The sequence below is a fragment of the Plasmodium yoelii genome (assembly GCF_900002385.2).
Source record: "Plasmodium yoelii strain 17X genome assembly, chromosome: 10".
In the NCBI taxonomy this organism is placed as follows: domain Eukaryota; phylum Apicomplexa; class Aconoidasida; order Haemosporida; family Plasmodiidae; genus Plasmodium; species Plasmodium yoelii.
This window is the reverse complement of record NC_036182.2, coordinates 267,083-287,828: the sequence shown is the minus strand read 5'-3', so window position 1 is coordinate 287,828 and position 20,746 is coordinate 267,083. Positions and strand designations below refer to the sequence as shown.

Below are 20,746 nucleotides of genomic sequence, written 5' to 3'. Positions count from 1 at the left end.
TTCTTTTTTTCTTTTTTTTGGAAAATAAAAGGATTCTTATTTTATCATTATTTATGGAAAGCTAAATTATAAATGATGTTATATAATGAAACATCATAAAAAAATATATAATCAATAACAATAATTAGTTTAGCATCAGAAAGAAAAAATAATTTTTTTTATAAAAAGCATATTAGGAAAAAACTATTATAATGGAAATGCGAAAAAAGTGTTATAAAAAATTATATAATTATGTTAATATAATTCATCTTTTTTTTTAATGTTTTTTAAATATTTTTGGTTATTAATTTTTTTTTAATTAAATAGAGTAATTCTGATTTTTTACCTTTTTTTATTTCCTTGTAGACAGTACGCACCATTTTAATAAAACATCGTATATTGTTTATACTTCCATAATGTATGATTATTTTTTCTCTTTACCTATTTTAATATATTACAATATTTACACATAAGTATATATATTTATATAACTTTTATGTTATAACTATATATTTTATATAAATATATATATTTGTGCGTGTTACATGTATAACAACCATGTGGCGGGAAATATTTGCATGATGAACATACTTTTTAAAATTTCTGTTTCCACTTTTTTTTATTAAGAATTAGAAATATAGTTTAACAATATAGAAGTTGCATATATATGATTTTCTGATTTAGATGGTATATTAAACGGATATTAATTCTTTGCATATACATATATTGAGTATACACCATTGTATGGCTGTGATTAATATAAATGTTTAAAAAAATGAATGGTTAAAAGGTGCATTTAAAAGATTATGAAATTATAGTCATTTTCCGTATGGCACATTTTAATAATGAAAAAATAAAATATCATTAATTTTCCTTAAAATATTTTTTGTTCCATTATTTTATTTTTTAGTAAATAGTATTTAAATCATTTGCCAAGTCATGCTATAAGGTAATCCTACCCCGATATTATTATTCTAGCATAAGATTAAAACAATAATAATAGTGATAAACAATTTGATTGAGTGGTTCACTAAAATGACCATTAAGACGAACAAATAAAAAAACTAATTAAAGACATGAGAAATTTTAAATGTTTACGATTCTATATGTATGATACATTTTTTCAAAGCATATATTATAGCGATTTTATTAATTTGTTGAAGTATCAAGAATATATAATTTTGTGATGTTTCGAATTCACAGATATTAATTAAATAACATTTAGCTATTTAAAGTTATTAATTTATACATGCACAACTAAAAATAATTTCACAAGCTTTATTTTATACTAAACCGTCTAAATGCGAAAGAGGAAAAATTATAAACGATTTTTACAAAAATATATGTGATGGAAAATATATAAATGTTCCCTTGTATTTTTGTATGGTTATATATAATAGGGAAATATAAATGGTGTGCCCTTTGCTAAATTTATTTATTTTTTTTATAATAATTATAGATATAATCCCTTTAAAATTTTATTTAATTTAGAACTTCATTTCGAAGAATGTTTTATAAATATACACACACATAAATTTTTATTATTTTACTTTTAACTAATTGTTAACTACATTTTTATTGTTATATGGAATAAATAAAAAAAATATTAATAGTAGTAATAATGATAAAATTGTCTTCATGAATTCAAAGTTCAGGAATGATTTGAAATTTTATTAGCTGTGATTTTAAATAATATTACCACACTTAATTTCATTACATTCCTCATTATATTTATTATGCATAATAATCATATTTATATAAATGGAAGACTAAATAACATTAAAAATAAAATATTAAGTATTGAAATGCATTTAAATTAAACTTGGTACATATGCATTTATTAATATTATACTTATTTTTCCCTAATTAATATATTTCACAATTTTTCCATTTTATTGTTTATACTTATTAAGGATTTATTATTACATGTTTTTTTTCTCCCCTATTTAATATAAAATTTATGGTCAATTGGAATAGCATTGTTATTATATATACAAAAATGTATATGAAAAGCACAAATATATAATTATATAAATGTCATTATATATTAAAAAAATTATATGATTTTTTAGATGATTTTTTTTTTAAATAACCCTTTATTCCTTATATTAGAACATATCGAAAGCAAACTTTCCCTTTTTTTTAAATATGTGATATTTTTCATTTTTATTAATCCAAATTTATAATATTGTGAAAGGAAGTAACTACTACTAGCGTCATAGTTGCGTTTAATGCTATAGTGTGTATGTTACTTTTATTTTATTTTTTTTAAATGAAGATAATCCCACATATAATTGATAATACATATAGTATTTTATGATTTGTATACACATACATGGTTAGTAATAAATATAATAACATTATATTGCATACTTAATATGTACATACATATAAATATATGGATGCTATTTTTTTATATAAAAAGATACCCCATTGATGATAAATTTTCCATAGTTTAAAAAATTTATATTAAATAAAATAATTGAAATAAATTTTGACGAAATAATATTGAAAGAAGAGTTAATTAAATATTATGGGACAAATAGGAACAATATATATTTATATATGCATTATAAAAAAATAGCGAGAACGGAACATACAAATAGTATTATATATATAATTTTAATTTGTTACCACATATATGAATAATATATCCATATATTTATATATATATAAGAAATTTAAATAATATCAATATATTTATTAATGATGAAAGTAACAAAAATATAGTATTATTAATCGTTTGACAGGTTAAGAAATATTTAAAAAAAAAGATAAAATCAAAAAACGAAAAAACAATAATAAAAGTAAAGGAATATAGTAATAGAACTAGTTAGGAGTAGTAATCGTGATGAGGAAATCTGAAAAATATTAATTTTAGAATGATAAAGAAAGATTTCCGTATGTTAGTATAAAAGTGAAAAGTGAAAACAATAGTATTAATTTATGCTAAATATAAATTATGCACTAATTCCCCCCAAAATTACTTAATATTATTGGTGAAATAAATATATACAATTTTTATGTCTATCAATTTCGAAGTTTCATTTGAGTGTAAACTCGTTTATAAAAATATCAGCATTAAGAAAATATCGAGATCGAGTAAAATTATTTTAATAAAACGAAGATAAGCATATAAAAAGAATTATAAGTTTGTGAAACAGGTAAACATTTGAAGAGACATATTTATACACAAGAAAAAACGAGTAAATATAGCAAACTAGCAATCAAATTTCACATTAAATGTTTTGTTAAACATATTGTGGATAGCTAAGGGTTACTAAAACAAAAACACGTTATCGCTCAGAGCACAAACGATGAAATTATATAGAGTGAAAAAGAAATGATGCCAAATAAAAATCAAAATTTAAATCAAAGCAATTCAAACAATTTGAATAATAACCTTAGAGACAATGCACATAATAGTTATAATAATAGCAATAATCAGATGGATAAATCAGAAACTCATTTAATGTCAATAAATCCAAACGAAGTTAAAAATGATATAAATCCCTTTTTTGACAATTCAAATAAAGGGAATTATAATGATGATATAAAATTAGCACCAGATAATAGAAATGCAAATGTAGTAAATCGAGATAACAATAAAAATATGTTATTTCGAGAAAATATAACGAGTAATAAAAATAATGAAAACTATGAGAACGGATTTAACAATAATATTATTAACAATGCAAAAAATATAAATAATAATATAAAACATTTTGAAAACAATACAAGTAACACACGCTTAAATGACCAAATACATGGAGAAAGAAATGTTTCCAAAGTCGAAAATGACTATATTAATAGAAATAACAACATTAGTGTAAGTAGTAATAATAATATCGAAGGTAGCAATCCTCCAAAAGGAGGTAATGATATTTATACAGAAACAACCTATATACCAAATAATTGGAATAATTTTAGCACACAAAATGGTCTTAATTACTCAAACATGGGAACAAATAACAATGAAATAAATTCCATGAATAACTATAATTATAAAGTAAATGAAAATATTCAACCAAAACAAGATTATACACAAACATATAACTATCCAACAAGTAATTATAATAATAATATGGAATATAATAATGTGAATCAATTGGGCAGTAATAGTGTTTTCAGAAACAGTAATATTCCTCCGGCATCTCAGATGCCATCAAATTTGAACACAGGAAACGTGATAAATTCAGTTCCTGTATATAATTACCCGAATAATAACAGGGAATTAGCTTTTAACAGTTCTCAAAATACGCCTAATAATAGCCAAAAATATCAAGCCAATCAATATAGTAATCAAGTACATCAATACTCTAATCATAAAGGTGCATTTAATTATCAAGAACCTAGTGTTTTAGGGCAACAAAGTCCATTTAGTAATACACCATTTCTGGGTAGTTCGAATGGCATAAGAACAAATGAGACGACCCCTAAAGCTATGAATAGAAGATATTCTAATAATGCAAACAATGATAAATGTGATAATGATTCTGAAGAAAGTTCAAGTGATGAATCGAGCAGTGATCATGAAAAGGGAGTAACTGATAAAGGAGAAGAAATATTTACATTAATTAAAAAGACTTATAATCGTATAGATATGAATAAAATTCCAAGACCAATAATAAATTTTCAAGATAAAAAGAATAAAAAATGTTTAAAAATATTTGAAACATGTAAATATATATCTCCGCCATCTTTTTATCAACCTTTTATTTCAGTGGATACAGGAAAAGCAGATCCACGTTTTATAAAAAGTACACTATATCAAATTCCTTCATTTTCTGAAACCTTAAACTTATCTAGAATACCATTTGGTATTATTGTCAATCCATTTGCTTGTTTAAACGATGGAGAAAATGTCTATAAAGTTTATATGAAGGATATAATTAATGATAAAGAAGAAAATGTTGAAATTTTGAGGTGCCCTAAATGCTTTAGTTATATACATGGTACAATGTTAGAAGATTTAGGAAAAAAATTTATATGTGTTTTTTGTGATGCAGAAATTTTAATTGATGAAAATGTATTATTTGATATATATCAATATAATGAAAAAATTACACATATGCAAAATGATAAGCATAATTTCATTTCTCCATTATTAAAAGGGTCTGTAGATATTATGATACCATCTAAGTATTATACGAATTCAAATAATTTAAAATTAAGTTATACTTCATTAAATAAAAATGTAAATCAAGCAGCATCTATTATTACTAATAAGATTATGTCTATAACTAAACAAATATCAAATACGTTAGTTTCGAATGACTCAAAAAATTTGAATAATCAATCAAGAAGTTTATTATTTAGTGAAAATGAAATAAACTACAACGCAAGTGGGGGTGTTTTAACAGAAGGGGGAGAAAGAGATTCTAGTGGGTTTATAGGCATGCCACGTAATTATATTAATGAAAAAAATATAAATAATAATGAAACGATAATGAATGAAAATACAAATTTTAGATTAGATGAAATTAAAAATTTATTAGATGAAAAAAAAGGAGAAACATATGAAACTATAAGTAAAAGAAATTCTATATTATCAAAATATAAACAGATAAAAAATATGTTACCACCATATTTTGTTTTTGTTATTGATTGTTCATATAATGCTATATATAATAATATTACTTACACTGTATTAGAGGGAATTAAATACGCTGTAAAAAATGTCACATGTCCCAAAACAAAGATAGCTATCATTACATATAGCAATTCATTGTTTTTCTTCAACTGCAAATATTTAGATGGTGGAAATGGAAAAACCACTGAGTGTGCAGAAAATGCAGATCCAAATAATACTCCATATCATAATGAAAATACCCAAAATGACAAATATTTCAAAAATCAATTAATTGTGATGAGCGATATAGATGATCCATTTGTTCCACTTTCCCATGATGACATATTTTTAAGTTGTGTTGATGAATTTGATAAAATTAATAACCTAATAGATACAATTAAAACACTATGTCCTAAAATGCAAGCATATGGGTCATGTGGAAATAGTGCTTTAAAGGTTGCTATCGAAATACTAAAGGAACGAAATGGTGTTGGAAGTATATCTATGTTTTATGCTAGTACACCTAATTGCGGTATAGGGGCTATCAATGAAATAAAAAGAACGAAACAAGAGAATTTGTTCGAAGTTCAACAAAAAAGTTTTTATGATTCTATGTTATTAGATTTATATAATTATAATATAAGTACAGATGTATTTATTATTTCAGCAAATAATACTAGGATTTGTGTTCCAACATTACAATATGTTGCTCAAAATACTGGAGGAAAAATATTATTTTTAGAAAATTTTATATGGCAAAAAGATTATAAAGAAATTTATATGAATATAAAAGATATATTAACATCGGAAAATATTGCATATTGCTGTGAATTAAAATTAAGATATTCCCAAAATATTTCTGTAAAAAAACTACTTTGTTGTAATAATAATTTTAATTCAATAATTAGTGTTGACACTATTAAAATACCAAAAATACGACATGATCAAACATTTGCCTTTTTATTAAATTATTCAGATATTTCAGAATCGAAAAAACAACTATATATACAATGTGCATGTATATATACCAATTTAAACGGTGATAGATATGTACGTTTACATACTACGCACATGAACGTAACATCGTCACTTAGTACTGCTTTTAGGTATACTGACGCCGAAACTTTGATGAATATACTAATTAAGCAATTATGTATGGACGTTTTGCACAATGAAAATTATTCAAAAAATATCATTGACAATTTGACGGACATTCTGTTTTCCTACAGAATAAATGTAAGTGCCCACGAATTGAAGAAGTGTTGATTTAATTAGGATATTTTCTATGTCATCATTTTGAACTTGGTTATTCTGTTATATTTGTTTTCGATTTTTTTATTTTTTTTAGTGCGCCTCCTCTGCCCATTCGGGACAGCTAATATTGCCGGATACACTAAAATTATTACCCTTATTTACTTCCTGTATTTTAAAGCATAATATTGTAAAGAAAGAAGTATTACCTGATCTAAAAATATACAATTTAATAAAGCTTTTGTCAATGCCAATAATACCATCGCTTATGTTTGTTTATCCTATAACATACATAATTCATATAAAAGGGAAAACAAATGAAATTGATTCAATGAGCATTGATGACGAATTATTTATACCTCGAGTTATACCTTCTAGTGGTGAAAAAATTTATTCAAATGGAATATATTTGATTGATGTTTGTACACATTTTTACCTCTTCTTTGGTTATCATTCGGATATGGAGTTTGCTTCGGATGTAAGTTGCATCTATTCGTACTTAACGAATTTACAAAAATTAAAAAAAGAGAAACGTTATATTAGCTAATTATAACAATACACCACATGAATATATGTGAGTTTCATATTTGTTTCGCTTTTCTTCCAATTTCAGATTTATGGGGATATCCCAACAAATGAAAATTGCATCAATTTAACCCTAACGAACAGTCCTAATGCGAGTAAAAACTAATCACAGAAAAAAAAAACGATTGTACATTTAAATAGTTTGCATATACTGGTTAAATTCATGTTATGAACATCATATAACTTCTTGCATATATTATTTTTTTTTCAGAAAAATTTGAGCGTATTATTATGAACTTGAGCAAATTTCATCACTCCAACCAATTTGTTCCCATAGTAATAGTTCCACCGAAGTAAGTTCATTTAACACAAAAAAATAAATAATAGATAAATAAACCCTCCAAAATAAATGAATATCAAAAAGATATACGAATTGGATATTCGACTATTATGCCACCTCAATTTTAATGTAAGGGCACTATATGTTTTTTTTTCGATTTTTTTCGCAGCGAAACTGCTGATCCGCGAATTTTGTCTTTATGTGTCGAAGATAAGGCTGAGAAGGAATACAGCTATGTAAATTTTTTGTGTTTTATTCATAAATTAGTTCATAAAAAAATTGACGAATTGTAGGACTATATGCAATATTTGCTTTATATATAAAATTGTACATACATACACACTTAGATATAATACTAAGGAGACCCTGATTATAATAATTTTAAAATTGTTTCATATTTATTGTTCTGCTTCTTTTTCCTTTTTTATGAAAAAATTATAAAATAAAAATTTTAATATGCATATTTGAATTATAAAGATTAACCTATTTTCATGAATGCGCATAAATATATGCTTATTTTATATACTACATTCATTTTATTTTGTCCAATAACCCTTTACCTATGCATATATATATGCATATATTTGTATATATGTGCTTTTTCTTAAAAATATTTGTTTAATAGTTTTCAATTTTTTTTTTTTAATTATTTAACAATTTTTGGATAATAAATGTTAAAAAAATTAAATTATTAAATTTCATAATATAAAACCTTCATGTATATGTTTGAAAAATCGAAAAAACTTTAAAATATGAAAAATGCTATAAAAAGAAAAGATAATAAATGTAGTTACAAATTTTTAGCGTTTTGTATTACCAAGCTTTTACATGTAACTTGATAAGAAGAAATGGTTTGTAAATTCATAGAATATGTTCATTAGCCACCATAACTAATAATATATGCATTACAACAGAAACACAAAAAGGCGAATACGCATATATACAAATGTGTTGACATAAAAATAATGAGAACTTTATTCAATTTGTTCAATTAGTTAAAAAATACAAATAAATTAATAAAATGGATAATGATATAGATTACTCGCTTGAAATGTTGTCATATGCATATATGATAAACGCAAATAATATGACAATGATAATGGTAACAGTAGCTGCTGCATTTTTTTTATGAATGTACATAACATTCGTCATTTCGTCTTAAAGTTTGATTTAAAAAAAAAATGGTTATGATATAATTTTGCAAAAAAATAAATTAAGAAAGCAAAAAAAATAATAAAATACCAATAAATATAATAGATTAAAAAATAGCAACGAAAAATAATAAATAAATGGTATAATCGTGGCAATATCGAAATTATTTATTGCCATATAAAATATTTTTTAATTTTTTAATTTTTTTATTCATTATTATATATTTATATTTTTTTTCCTTTTTTATGTGAAAATTGATTGAAAATTTTTATGATTATTTGAATGTTTGGGTGAATTATATTTTGGTTCTTTTAAAAATACAATTCCTATTAAATAATGACAAGTAGCATATATGTAGATAATGTAAAAAGGTTAATTGAAAGTAGCTATGAGAAACTTGTGAATTCGAATCTTTTAAGTGAAGCGAAAAATGAGATAGATAATGACATAAAAGTTAATCAAAATATTAATAACGAGAAAAGTAGCAAGGATGTGATAAAAAGTGACAAGAAAGGTGATGAAAATAATGAGAAAGATAGTGAAGACTGTGACAAGTTAGAAGACGAAAAAAAGGTCGAAGAAGTAAGGAGTACGTTAAGTTCGAACTGTAGAATAATAAAAATAAAGGACGATGAAATAGAGATATCAAAATGGAACAGTTTGAAAAGCAATCCAATAAATGAATATATAATAAAAGCATTGATTAATACTTTTAATTTTAAAACATTTTTACCTTGCCAAAGTTGTATATTAGAATATTCATTATTATATAAAAATGGATCGAACTCGTTTTTAACTGGTGATATATATATTGAAGTCCCCACAGGATTAGGGAAAACATTATGCTATATTATAACAATATTAGATTATTTTTTATGTAAAAAGGATAATTCATTTTTTTGTTTGATATTAACAGCAACTGAAGAATTAGTACAACAAATTTTAAAAGTGATAAATAAATTTAATATACCAAATTTAAAATGCCAAGATATAAATATAAATAAGTTTTATTCTAACATATATTTTGATGAGCCTGTTCATAACACTTTTGAGAATTGTAATATTATTGTTACAACTACAAATAAATTTGAATTATTATTTTATAGCAATGAATATTTATTTAAAGATTTAAAATTTTTAATTATTGATGAAGTAGATAAAATAGTGTCTTTAGATAAAACCAATATAAATAGTTTAGTTAACTCATTAACAAAAATTGTAGAAAAAAATCAGAATGCATCAAATAATTTATATAGACCAAAATATTTTCTCCAGAAATATTTAGTATCTGCTACTTTATGTAAGGTTGCAGATAATTTAATGCCTTTAAATTTGTATAGGCCGATTTTTTTTTATTATATATTAAGTCACGCTAGAAACGACGAATTTTACTATTTTACCAAAAACAAAAATAAAAAGATATATCATTTGATTGCACTCATTCAAGAGCTACCTTATGATGGTAAAGCACACATTTCGTCATACAAAAAATAATATAAATAATAAAACATAACTTGTGATACAATCAATATATATGCACGACTTTAAATTAGTCATTTTGATGATGCATAGTTGTGTTAATAATTAGCAATAGTTATAACATTAGTATTTCCCCTATTATTATATAGATGTTTTGCACTTATTATTTCATATAATGTTACATATATATTTACCCGTTTTCACTTTCTTTCCTTTGCAGATCGCCTAAGTATGTTGGTATTTTGTAACGAAGAAAAAACATCACACCTTCTTTTTCGATATTTAACTGTATATTTCAGTTATACAAATACAGCAAATTATAAAATTAATGAATATAATCGTAATTTATCATCGAAAAGGAAGAAAATTATATTAAACAAGTTTTTAAGTAATAAAATAAATATACTAATATGTACGAATTCTATTGCACGAGGTTTAGATTCGGTAAATTTAAATTATGTTGTAAATTTTGACATTCCAATGCATTATAATGTATTGATACATAGAATTGGAAGACTTTCCAGGTATAGCTATTTATACACTTATGTCATTCACTATTATATTCTCTATATAATTTTTTAGCGTGACTTCATATTATCATATGCATACCATGTGTGTATGGGTGTGATGAAATCGAATGAAAAAACACCCTGTTTATGAAATAATTTCCCAAATGCATATTGATTTTTCCAATTTTATAATGGATGCACATATATGCATATATATATTAATATCTGATAATTAAAAAAATTTTATATATTATATTATTTCATGTAAGAATGAATTATACTATATATTTTGTTTATATTAATTGATTTTGCAGACACAACAGTCAGAAAGGAACTGTGTACCATTTTATTAAAAAATCGGAGAAAAAAATTGTGATCAAATCAGGAAAACGAAGAAATGTAAAAAATATAAAGAAATTAAAATTTAAAAAAATGAAATTAAAGGAAATTAGAAGTAATATCATGGAAATCAAACCGTTAATAAATAATGTAATAAGTAAAGAACAATTAAATATAATAAACCAATCCAAAGTTTATCATTACGATGATTTAATAAAATTGAATTTGTAAATTAAAAATTTTAAGTTTACACATGTTGCATACATTTTAAAAAATTCGATTATTTATTATTTTGTTAACATTTAACTAAGGATTAATATTCTACCAAAATTTGTGAAAATATATTTATATGTTTTATAAATGCAAGGTTGTATATATCATTAACTGTAATAGGTAGACAATCTATAGACAATTTCAATTTATTAGCATAAGGACAAAAATTATAAAATTATTTTTATATAAATCGCATATTTATTTTTGGAAATTATTCTTGAAATTTACATAATTTTAAATATATTTTTAAATAATTACGCAAATTTTTTTTGTTTCTTAAAATTTTTTTGTAATATAAGTGACACTTTACCAATGCGCTATATTTGTGAGTATTGTGCCGCGTTTATTATGTTACATGTATTTGATTTATTAGTTGTGTGTCAAAAAAAAACTATATATAAAATTAAGCATAAAAAAGTGGAAATTTATTAACTTTTCGATATATAACAAAAAAATTAATCACAAAACGGTGCTAATATTTATTTGTTTTAATATATGTGGATCGATTGGGTTTCCGTAATGTTTCATTAATTGAAAATTTGGAAAAAAATGGTGTAAAATATATACTATTTATAAGTGCAAGTTTGTACACACATATATACAAATATTATTATAAATATAGATATATATGCATTGAGAGAGGAAAATAAAAAAATAACGTGTACAATAAAAAAAATTAGGAGAAAAATAAAAAATTGTAAAATTAATTTTTTTCAATGTCTTAGAATTTTTTTTTTTTGTGGTAATAATTTTAAAAAACCAAATAAAAATTGGAAAATTTAAATGAAAGGCCTCATAATTATTCAAAGAATAAATTTATTTAATGTTTTTATTAGTTCCTAATTTAATAAAACGGTTACTATTGTTACATTTTTTGTTATACACACAGTTCATAAATAAACTAAAAGCGTAATTGTTACTATATAGACAACATCGTTTCTTGCTATTTTTGAATATTTATTGTAATTTTTTTATAATTAATTTATTTGAATTATCTACATTATATATGATTTCCAACAAAATGTTGTAATACACTAATTATTACCATAATAAAAAGAATTAATTATTTACTTAATTAAATAATATAAAAAAACGTTTATTAAAATCGAAATTAAAAAGGAAAATTTTTTGATTATTTTGAATTTGGTGTCTTTGTTTTATTCGAAAATTTTGTTATGTAATTTTTTTTCAAAATGAAAGGCTTACTAATATACACATTCATTTTTCTTTTAAAACAATTGAGTGTTCATTCAGAAGAATATGTTTGCGATTTTAGAGCAAAAAATTATTTATATGACAATAAGGATATGTCATATTGTACTATTAATGCAAAACCATTTGATAAAATTACATATGTATGCCCAAATAAAATAGGAGCACAATGTTTTCATAATGTAAATACATCAAATAATATCGAAACCAGTTTGGAATCTTCCAAAATCCACATAAATTACTTATTATATGGATCGACAATATATAAAGATACTCTTATTGTCCCTCCAACAGTTACACAAAGTGTTACATTCTATTGCTTTTGTAGTTTAGAAACTGATATTTCAGACAAAAACTTGAAGCCACAAAAATTTGAAGGAATTGGTAATCATAATGGAAATATAACATTAGGAGAAAAAGTAAAGCTCGAAACTCCTATATCAAGAGCTTTATTTAAACTAACTAAATATAAAGATTTAATGGAGCAAGGAGTCGAAGAAGATGACGATGATACTATAATTGAAGTGGAACCTGAACCTGAGCCTGAACCTGAGCCTGAACCTGAGGCCAAACCTGAGGCTACTAAAGTAAAACCTAAAATTGTTAAAGTCAAATATAAGACAATTAAAGGAACAGCTGGAACTAATAAAGGAACAAGTGAGACTGCTAAAGCCAAAACTGAGACTACTAAAGCCAAACCTGAGACTACTAAAACCGAACCTGAAGCTGCTAAAGCCGAATCTGAGGCTGCTAAAGTCGAACCTGTTAAAAAAAAAAAATATGGTGTAATGAAAGTTACAGTTCAAAAAACTTATAATGTAATAAAAGGATGTGACTTTGGTAGCGATTCTACTAAATATTTTACTAACCCATTGGCAAATAGCAAAAATTCAAATACTAAATTGTGCCAAATAAATGCAAAACCTGGAGAAACTATTGGATTTAAATGTATACAAGAGACAAATGGATATGTAGAACCTTCTGATTGTTTCGATAATGTGTATGTCAAAGATTATAAAACAAGTTTAAAAACTATTATTCCAGGATATACATCGTATTCAAGTAAAGCTGGTTCTACAACTGCTTTTTACTTAAAATTGCCTCATTTAATAACCAAACCATACACATTTAACTGTAAATGTAGATCATATAATCACAATAATGATTCTTACACTTTTCAAGTAAATGTAGAATCAGGAGAAAGTGATTTAATTAAAAACTCTTTTAATTGATATTGATGAATTTTTTTTTGTGAATAAGTTTTGTAGCCTTTTATCGTTATGTACCATACACACTTGCATTTAGTAATACAAGCATTTTTTTTTCTAAATTTTTATTGAATACCAAACAAATTAATTGTAGTAATACTATTTTTTTTTTATCGCTCATATTTTTTATTTTCCTAAAATGGGACCCTATAAGGAGATGGTTTATGAATTTCTTCTAATGCAGGGTTATATGTTCCTTGATTATGATTAATTACAGAACGTTTCAAGTCCGTCATTTAAATTATAATATATATATGTTTTACTTTTTATATTAATTTATATATAATAACTCTGTCCTTGTAAATATGAGAGATTCATTATATGTTGGTGTATGGGTGAAATAATTTATTTTCTCATTTTTTTTAATTTGTTTATTTACAAAATTTAGTTTTTTCTTTTACAAATTATTAAACTAGTGGTTATTTGTTGTTATTTTTTTATGACATCATGCATTTACAATATGAATTTATATGGGTCTCAGTTGGATTCAAAATATTTCGAAAATTATAATTTATTTTCCAACACAAATGTGTATGTATTATATATGTTTTTTTTTTATAATTTTCTTATTTATTACCACGTTTGTTGCTTTTCTATAATTAATAGTGTGTCTTTATTTTTATATATTTTTTTTTTTGCATGCGTTTAAGTATATTGAGATAATTTTTTGGAAATATATAGAAGATCAAAATGAACGAGTTAAATGCATGATTTCTTTAATTTCTCCCTTTCATATATTTTTAATAATGTTCATTTTGTTAAATTATAGCACAGAAATTGTTTCACGTTGTAAATGTCTTTAAATTTGACTTATTTATGCCTAAATAAATCATATAGATAATATTTTTCCTGAGTATTTTTTTTATGATTTTATATTTTTTGGGGTCTTTTTGTTTTATTTAATTTTTTTTTTAATTTACAACATATATGGAAAAGTCTAAAAATAAATATATAATTTTGTTCCTAATTTTTCCTTTATTATAATTAAATCATTTTTTAGCTATTTTACACACTATTTTTTTAAAAATATCAACCTTCAAGCCTAATATTTTGAATATTTTACTTCTATATATTTTCTCTACGCAAATTATATATATATTAAAAAATTATAATTTGAGAGAGAACAAAATACATCATAAGATGTTTATATGCCTAATTTATGAAAACTGGATGAATTGATCTAATAAAAGGCAAAATAAAACAAATATTTTTAAATATAAATCAAATATATAATTGCATATCAAAGTCCAATATGAATAAACTATATGCTTGTATTTTATTTTTAGTATGGAGAAATTACAGTATAAGCGGAGAATTAACCAACGTGGAAAACTATGTACAGGATAAAAGTATAATTTTACATGAATCCCAAGAAAATGGTAATACATCGAATGGAAATTTAAAAATTGGAAAAGTGGAAAAGGATGATAAAAGTAATATTGTAAATCAACATAAAATTGAAGTTCCTTTTACAATAAATACAGAAACAGAGGGGAAATTAGCTTCTAAGGATCCAATAAATAATGAAAATCCGAATTTACCAATCGATAGGAATAACGAAAAGGTGGAAATTGGTGTACCTGTTGAAGAAGAGAAAAATGTCTCACAAAAAAATGGCGCAAAAACTGAAAAAATAGAAACAGATGAAGATAATATAAGCAAGGGATTTAAAGACAAAATACATGAATACAATAGAAGCGCATTACATATTATGAATACGACAAAAGTATCTAATAAATATGAAGATAAATTTGATAAAATATTAAATTTTTATTATGATGATTTATTAGAAAAAGAAAAAAACAAAAATGAAAGAGAAACAAATAATAGTATTATACTAAAAGAGGTTAACAAAGAAACATTATTAAATTTTAATGACCTGAAAGACGAAATTACGCAAAAAAAAAGTGAACCAACTGGTGAAACAATTACAAAATACGTTAATACATTATTGAAAGATGGAGAAATGGTACTCAAACTGAATACTAACAAATTTTTTAATAGAATGTTTAAATTAATTGTGCGCGAAAAACTTATGTATACAGTGTGTTATAATGAAAAAATATCAAAAAATGGAAGAACAACGAAAAACGAAGAAGAAATTTCTGAGAATGTCTCGACAGATGGTTCTAATAATCGGAAAATGTCGAATAAACAATGTGGAGAAAATTGCTTTTTATCTAGATTCAGAAAAGAAATAATATATAAAGAAGAAGATATATACAATTATTATGTTTCTTTAGAGAAATTATTCAAAAAAAGCGAAATATATATGAAGACTGATATGATATCAAAATATTTTAAATTTTACCCCACCAAAAAAATAATATATAATTTTGAAAATGTAATAAATAATAATATTTTTATAGAATCAGTTAGATCTATATTATTTGATTCGTATAAAAATGATGAAAAAAGCATTTACACAAGTTTTGCTGTTGTAGTAGATTCATTATTTTCACTAATAAGAGAAGAAGCCATAATAGAAGATATGCGTGTATATATAGAACGATTTTTTAAAGATATTGGTTTATTAAATCAAAAGGTTTTAACTTTTTTAAAGACTGAATTATTTAATGAATCTATGCCATATCAAGTTCCTAATTTGACTAAAAAAAACTTTGAACATATTTTAGTAAAAATTTATTTGCGATCGGTTTTAGAAAACATTCTAAATAAAAAAATATCACATCGTATAGGAAATAAAGAAATTCATTTAAAATTTAGCTTTATTGATAATAGTGAAACTATAGATTCTGGTGATTTAGACAAAATAGTAATGGAAGAAAATCTCCCTTCAAATGCATCTGAACAAGACGTTTTATGTAAATTTATTCCGATAAAAAAGAGGTAATTTCCGAGAAAATCTAGGATGAAAAAATTCATTTGAATATATATATTTATTATCTTTATGAATTATGTATAAATTGTGATGTATGTTAAATTAATACTACACTGTGAACATTATTAAATTATTAGTTATAAATGTTTATATTTTCATAATTGTACTATTTATTTAACAAATTGATTTAACATAGCTTTTACTTATGAATTTTTACCAAAATTGTTACTATATACCCCTTATATATTTTGTTATACATATATAATTATTTATTTGTTATTACAGATTAATATACGATAAATTAAACAACACACTGAAAATAGCAGAGAATGCTGTTCTGGATTATCTATTTAAGATGTTATTGCAAAAAATACACAAGTTTGCTACGGAATAAAATTCACGATAATCCATTTTAGGCGGAGTGTATAAGTTTGAATATAAATAATTTTGTATATTTTACACATTTATTTATCATCGATGTTCCCATGCAATTGTTTATATTTGTTATTGTTACAATTTTTTAAAAAAAAACTTATGTTTATGTTTTGTTTTTTATTTAAATGTTGTTCTAGATATTTATGCACGCATATGCACAATTTTCTTTAAAAATGTAATTTAATTTTATTTATTCTGAAAAGACGGCGTGATGCCTTAAATATGTTTACTCACATATTTTTTTTTTTAGTTATTTTTCAATTTATCCCCTTTTGTAATTGCAATTTGTTTAATCTCCTTTTTATACACCATGCATGTATAATAAATGAGGACACGCGTACGTTGTTGTAAAATAATTATATAACTTTATTTTCTTTGGGAAAATTGTTGTTTCGTTTGTTTTAAATCTAGGTAATGTAATAGAAATAATATGCGTTCTAGTGCATATTAAAATATTAAATAAAAATAAATTAATATGAATAGCATAATAATAGAGAACAAAATCACCCAAAACAATTAAGGATTTTTAATATACACAAATTCCTTTCTTTAGAATCACGTTGTAACATTGATATTTAACTCCTATGAAAATTAATTAATGAACAATGAAATATAAAAATCATTTTGCATTTTGCATGTATAACATGTTTACTAATGATGACTAATTTGTTTTGAATTAATTTTTAAGTGTTAAAGGGCCGTCATCTGTCTCTGCATTTCTTCCCGTATCACATATGGTTATTCATTTTAATTATCTGTTCCTGTATAAATAAATATACATTTATTTTTTTACAATAACCCCAAATTATCTTGACATGATTCTAATACCTCTATTTTTTTATATTTTTTTAAATTACATAAAATGTGACATCCCTGTTCATTGCTTGAGTAGGCATGTGGAAGGGGTGTGGGAAATTAAATTGGGATTATTAAAAAATAAGCAATTTGAAAAGGAAAACGATGAATATTCAAAAATAAATAATCGAGTAGACAACAATTATTATGATTACGAATGTGGATATAGGAGACCAGACGATTCGAATTATCATGGTATATTATATGCTTCGTTTCCTTTATCTCTTCTAATTATATGTTTTCATGTTTATTCCACAATATTATGTTCCAATTTGATTCGAATTGATTATTTTCCCATATAAATAAGTCCGCATATATGTTTATTTATCCATTTATTTATGCGAAATTCTTTAGATATGTGCTTATTTGTTCAATTTATCCTTTGTTTTTAGATGCACTTGACCCAGAAATTGTAAAACAACGATTTGAAATTAAAGATAAAAAAATTATTGCATTTAACAAAGACAGAACTATTAACATTATTGAAAATGGTAAAATTGTTCCTGAATATAGTGGGTATTGGAGAATTGTATATGACGAAGGGTTACATATTGAGATATACAATTCTAAAAATAAAAACAAAGAGATATATTTTTCCTTTTTTAAATTTGTAAAAAATGGTGAAGTTTCTTATAGTTATTGCAACAACCTGGTTATGGGAGTTGTTAGTATGTATCAATTGAATGACAATACAGATATTGTTAAAAGTAATGTGAATATAGTAGGTAATAGTAGAATTAACAATTGTAACGATAATCAAAGTAATAGCATGGTTGATGATATAAATGTAAATTCATCAAATTGTGTGAATAAATTCGAGGAAAAAGGAAAAGAAAATAATTCATCAATAAATAATAACATAACAGAAAAAGAATCGGGGGGAAAAAACGGCATTTTTAGGTATGTATATGCTTTATATGGGGTATTAAAAAATTCCTATTTAAATATATTAAATAATACGGTTAAAGTGAAGGAGAATAAAAGTGTAGCTTTAAATGATGTTGATAAATTATATGGAAATAATAAAGATGTTAAAATTTTAATTGATCATTATAATGATAATTTTATAGACTTTAAAACAATGCCAATGAAAAGGTATTGTTGGAGCGGGAAAAAATTAGACAAAAATGCAGACAAAGCAACAAACAAAATTTCAAATATGTTATCACCTCTAGATGTTAATGCAGATATTCAGAAGCATAATTATTATATTAATTTAATTGGAGATGAAAAAAATAAAAACATCCTAAAAAATAATAAAGGAAAAAAGAGGCAAACTAATAATCTACAAGGAGTAATAGATAATCCACCTACTAAAAAAATAAAAGAAAATAGTTTATTTAATATGTACAGTAATCGAGATATAACATTAAAAAATTTTGATTGGTCAGATGAAAATGATGTAAAAGAAAGATTAAATGGTAATATCGTAAGAATTTTTGATGAAGCTATTGATCAAAAAGAGTGTGGTTCATGCTATGCTAATTCCGCTTCGCGTATGATTAATAGTAGAATAAGAATAAAATATAGTTATATAAAAAAAATTGATTCGTTGTCTTTTAGTAATGAGCAACTTCTTATATGTGACTTTTTTAATCAGGGTTGTAATGGTGGGTATATATATCTTTCTTTAAAATATGCTTATGAAAATTATTTATATACAAATAAATGTTTTGAAAGCTATGAAAATTTATATATAAATAAAGATGTTAAAAATAACTCTTTGTGTGATCGTTTTGATACCTTTAAAATATTTTTAAAAAAAAAGGAAAAAACAAATATATATATTAATAATTATCCTGAAAAAATGGAACAAAAAAATGAACATGTAAGAATGTATAACAATTTTGGAAATACTCATGATAATTCAAATAATAGAAACGATAGTAATATCCATAAAAAATTGATAAAAGGTGAGGATATTAATTATAAATATCAATCAGTTGATTCTGGTGGACAAGGAAAAGGTAATGTATCAGATGACTATCTAAATGAAGATTACATATTAGTAGATAAAAATATGTACGAAAGAGAAAAATTCAAATTAGATGAACTAGACAGTTGTGATACAAAAATTAAGGTAACCAAATATGAATACCTTGATATAGAAAATGAAGAAGATTTAAAAAAATATATTTATTATAATGGACCTGTAGCTGCAGCAATTGAACCGTCAAAAAGTTTTATTAAGTATAAAAAAGGTATACTAGCAGGAAGTTTTCTAAAAATGCAAGACGGTGATAAATCAAATGCATATATATGGAATAAAGTCGATCATGCTGTTGTTATAGTTGGGTGGGGTGAAGACACTATAGAAAATTTAATAAAAAAAAAAATTAAAATAAATAACTCAAAAAAAAAAACTCATTCTTATGATGAATATGAATCAAAAAATGACGATAATTTAGATGAAGACATATATGATGAGCATATTAATAGTTATGTAAAAAATACTAAGGAAAAAGATAAAGTTGTAAAATATTGGAAAATTTTAAATAGTTGGGGAACGAACTGGGGATACAATGGATACTTTTACATACTAAGAGATGAAAACTATTTTAATATACGATCGTATCTTTTGATATGTGATGTTAATTTATTTGTTAAGAATAAAAATGTTAAATTATAATTGTATTATTTTTTTTAAAATGTAATAAAAATATTCCACTTGCATGTATAGCTATATGGTTTATTTAACTTTTTTTCATATTTTCC

The 20,746-nt window shown here is 23.5% G+C and overlaps 5 protein-coding genes across 5 annotated transcripts; all 5 read left to right on the top strand.

The window, feature by feature from the left end:
- Positions 1 to 3,322: 3,322 nt before the first annotated feature.
- PY17X_1004200 (protein transport protein Sec24B, putative) lies at positions 3,323 to 7,960 on the top strand (the record flags this gene model as incomplete). Its single annotated transcript, XM_022956163.1, has 5 exons — positions 3,323 to 6,787; positions 6,900 to 7,280; positions 7,416 to 7,482; positions 7,599 to 7,680; positions 7,837 to 7,960. The coding sequence occupies 5 exons, from the start codon at positions 3,323 to 3,325 to the stop codon at positions 7,958 to 7,960; spliced, it is 4,119 nt and encodes a 1,372-aa protein (XP_022813246.1).
- A 1,195-nt stretch (positions 7,961 to 9,155) lies between these two features.
- Positions 9,156 to 11,377, top strand: PY17X_1004100 (ATP-dependent RNA helicase mitochondrial precursor; the record flags this gene model as incomplete). The annotated part of the gene is made up of 3 exons (XM_719025.1): positions 9,156 to 10,281; positions 10,519 to 10,822; positions 11,122 to 11,377. The coding sequence occupies 3 exons, from the start codon at positions 9,156 to 9,158 to the stop codon at positions 11,375 to 11,377; spliced, it is 1,686 nt and encodes a 561-aa protein (XP_724118.1).
- A 1,235-nt stretch (positions 11,378 to 12,612) lies between these two features.
- Positions 12,613 to 13,863, top strand: PY17X_1004000 (6-cysteine protein P41, putative; the record flags this gene model as incomplete). The annotated part of the gene is made up of 1 exon (XM_723381.1): positions 12,613 to 13,863. One exon carries the CDS (start codon positions 12,613 to 12,615, stop codon positions 13,861 to 13,863), a length of 1,251 nt encoding a protein of 416 aa, XP_728474.1.
- Positions 13,864 to 15,151: 1,288 nt separating this feature from the next.
- Positions 15,152 to 17,135, top strand: PY17X_1003900 (conserved Plasmodium protein, unknown function; the record flags this gene model as incomplete). Its single annotated transcript, XM_022956161.1, has 2 exons — positions 15,152 to 16,749; positions 17,027 to 17,135. The coding sequence occupies 2 exons, from the start codon at positions 15,152 to 15,154 to the stop codon at positions 17,133 to 17,135; spliced, it is 1,707 nt and encodes a 568-aa protein (XP_022813245.1).
- Positions 17,136 to 17,991: 856 nt separating this feature from the next.
- On the top strand, positions 17,992 to 20,660 carry PY17X_1003800 (dipeptidyl-peptidase I precursor; the record flags this gene model as incomplete). Its single annotated transcript, XM_723383.1, has 2 exons — positions 17,992 to 18,226; positions 18,424 to 20,660. The coding sequence occupies 2 exons, from the start codon at positions 17,992 to 17,994 to the stop codon at positions 20,658 to 20,660; spliced, it is 2,472 nt and encodes an 823-aa protein (XP_728476.1).
- Positions 20,661 to 20,746: the final 86 nt, after the last annotated feature.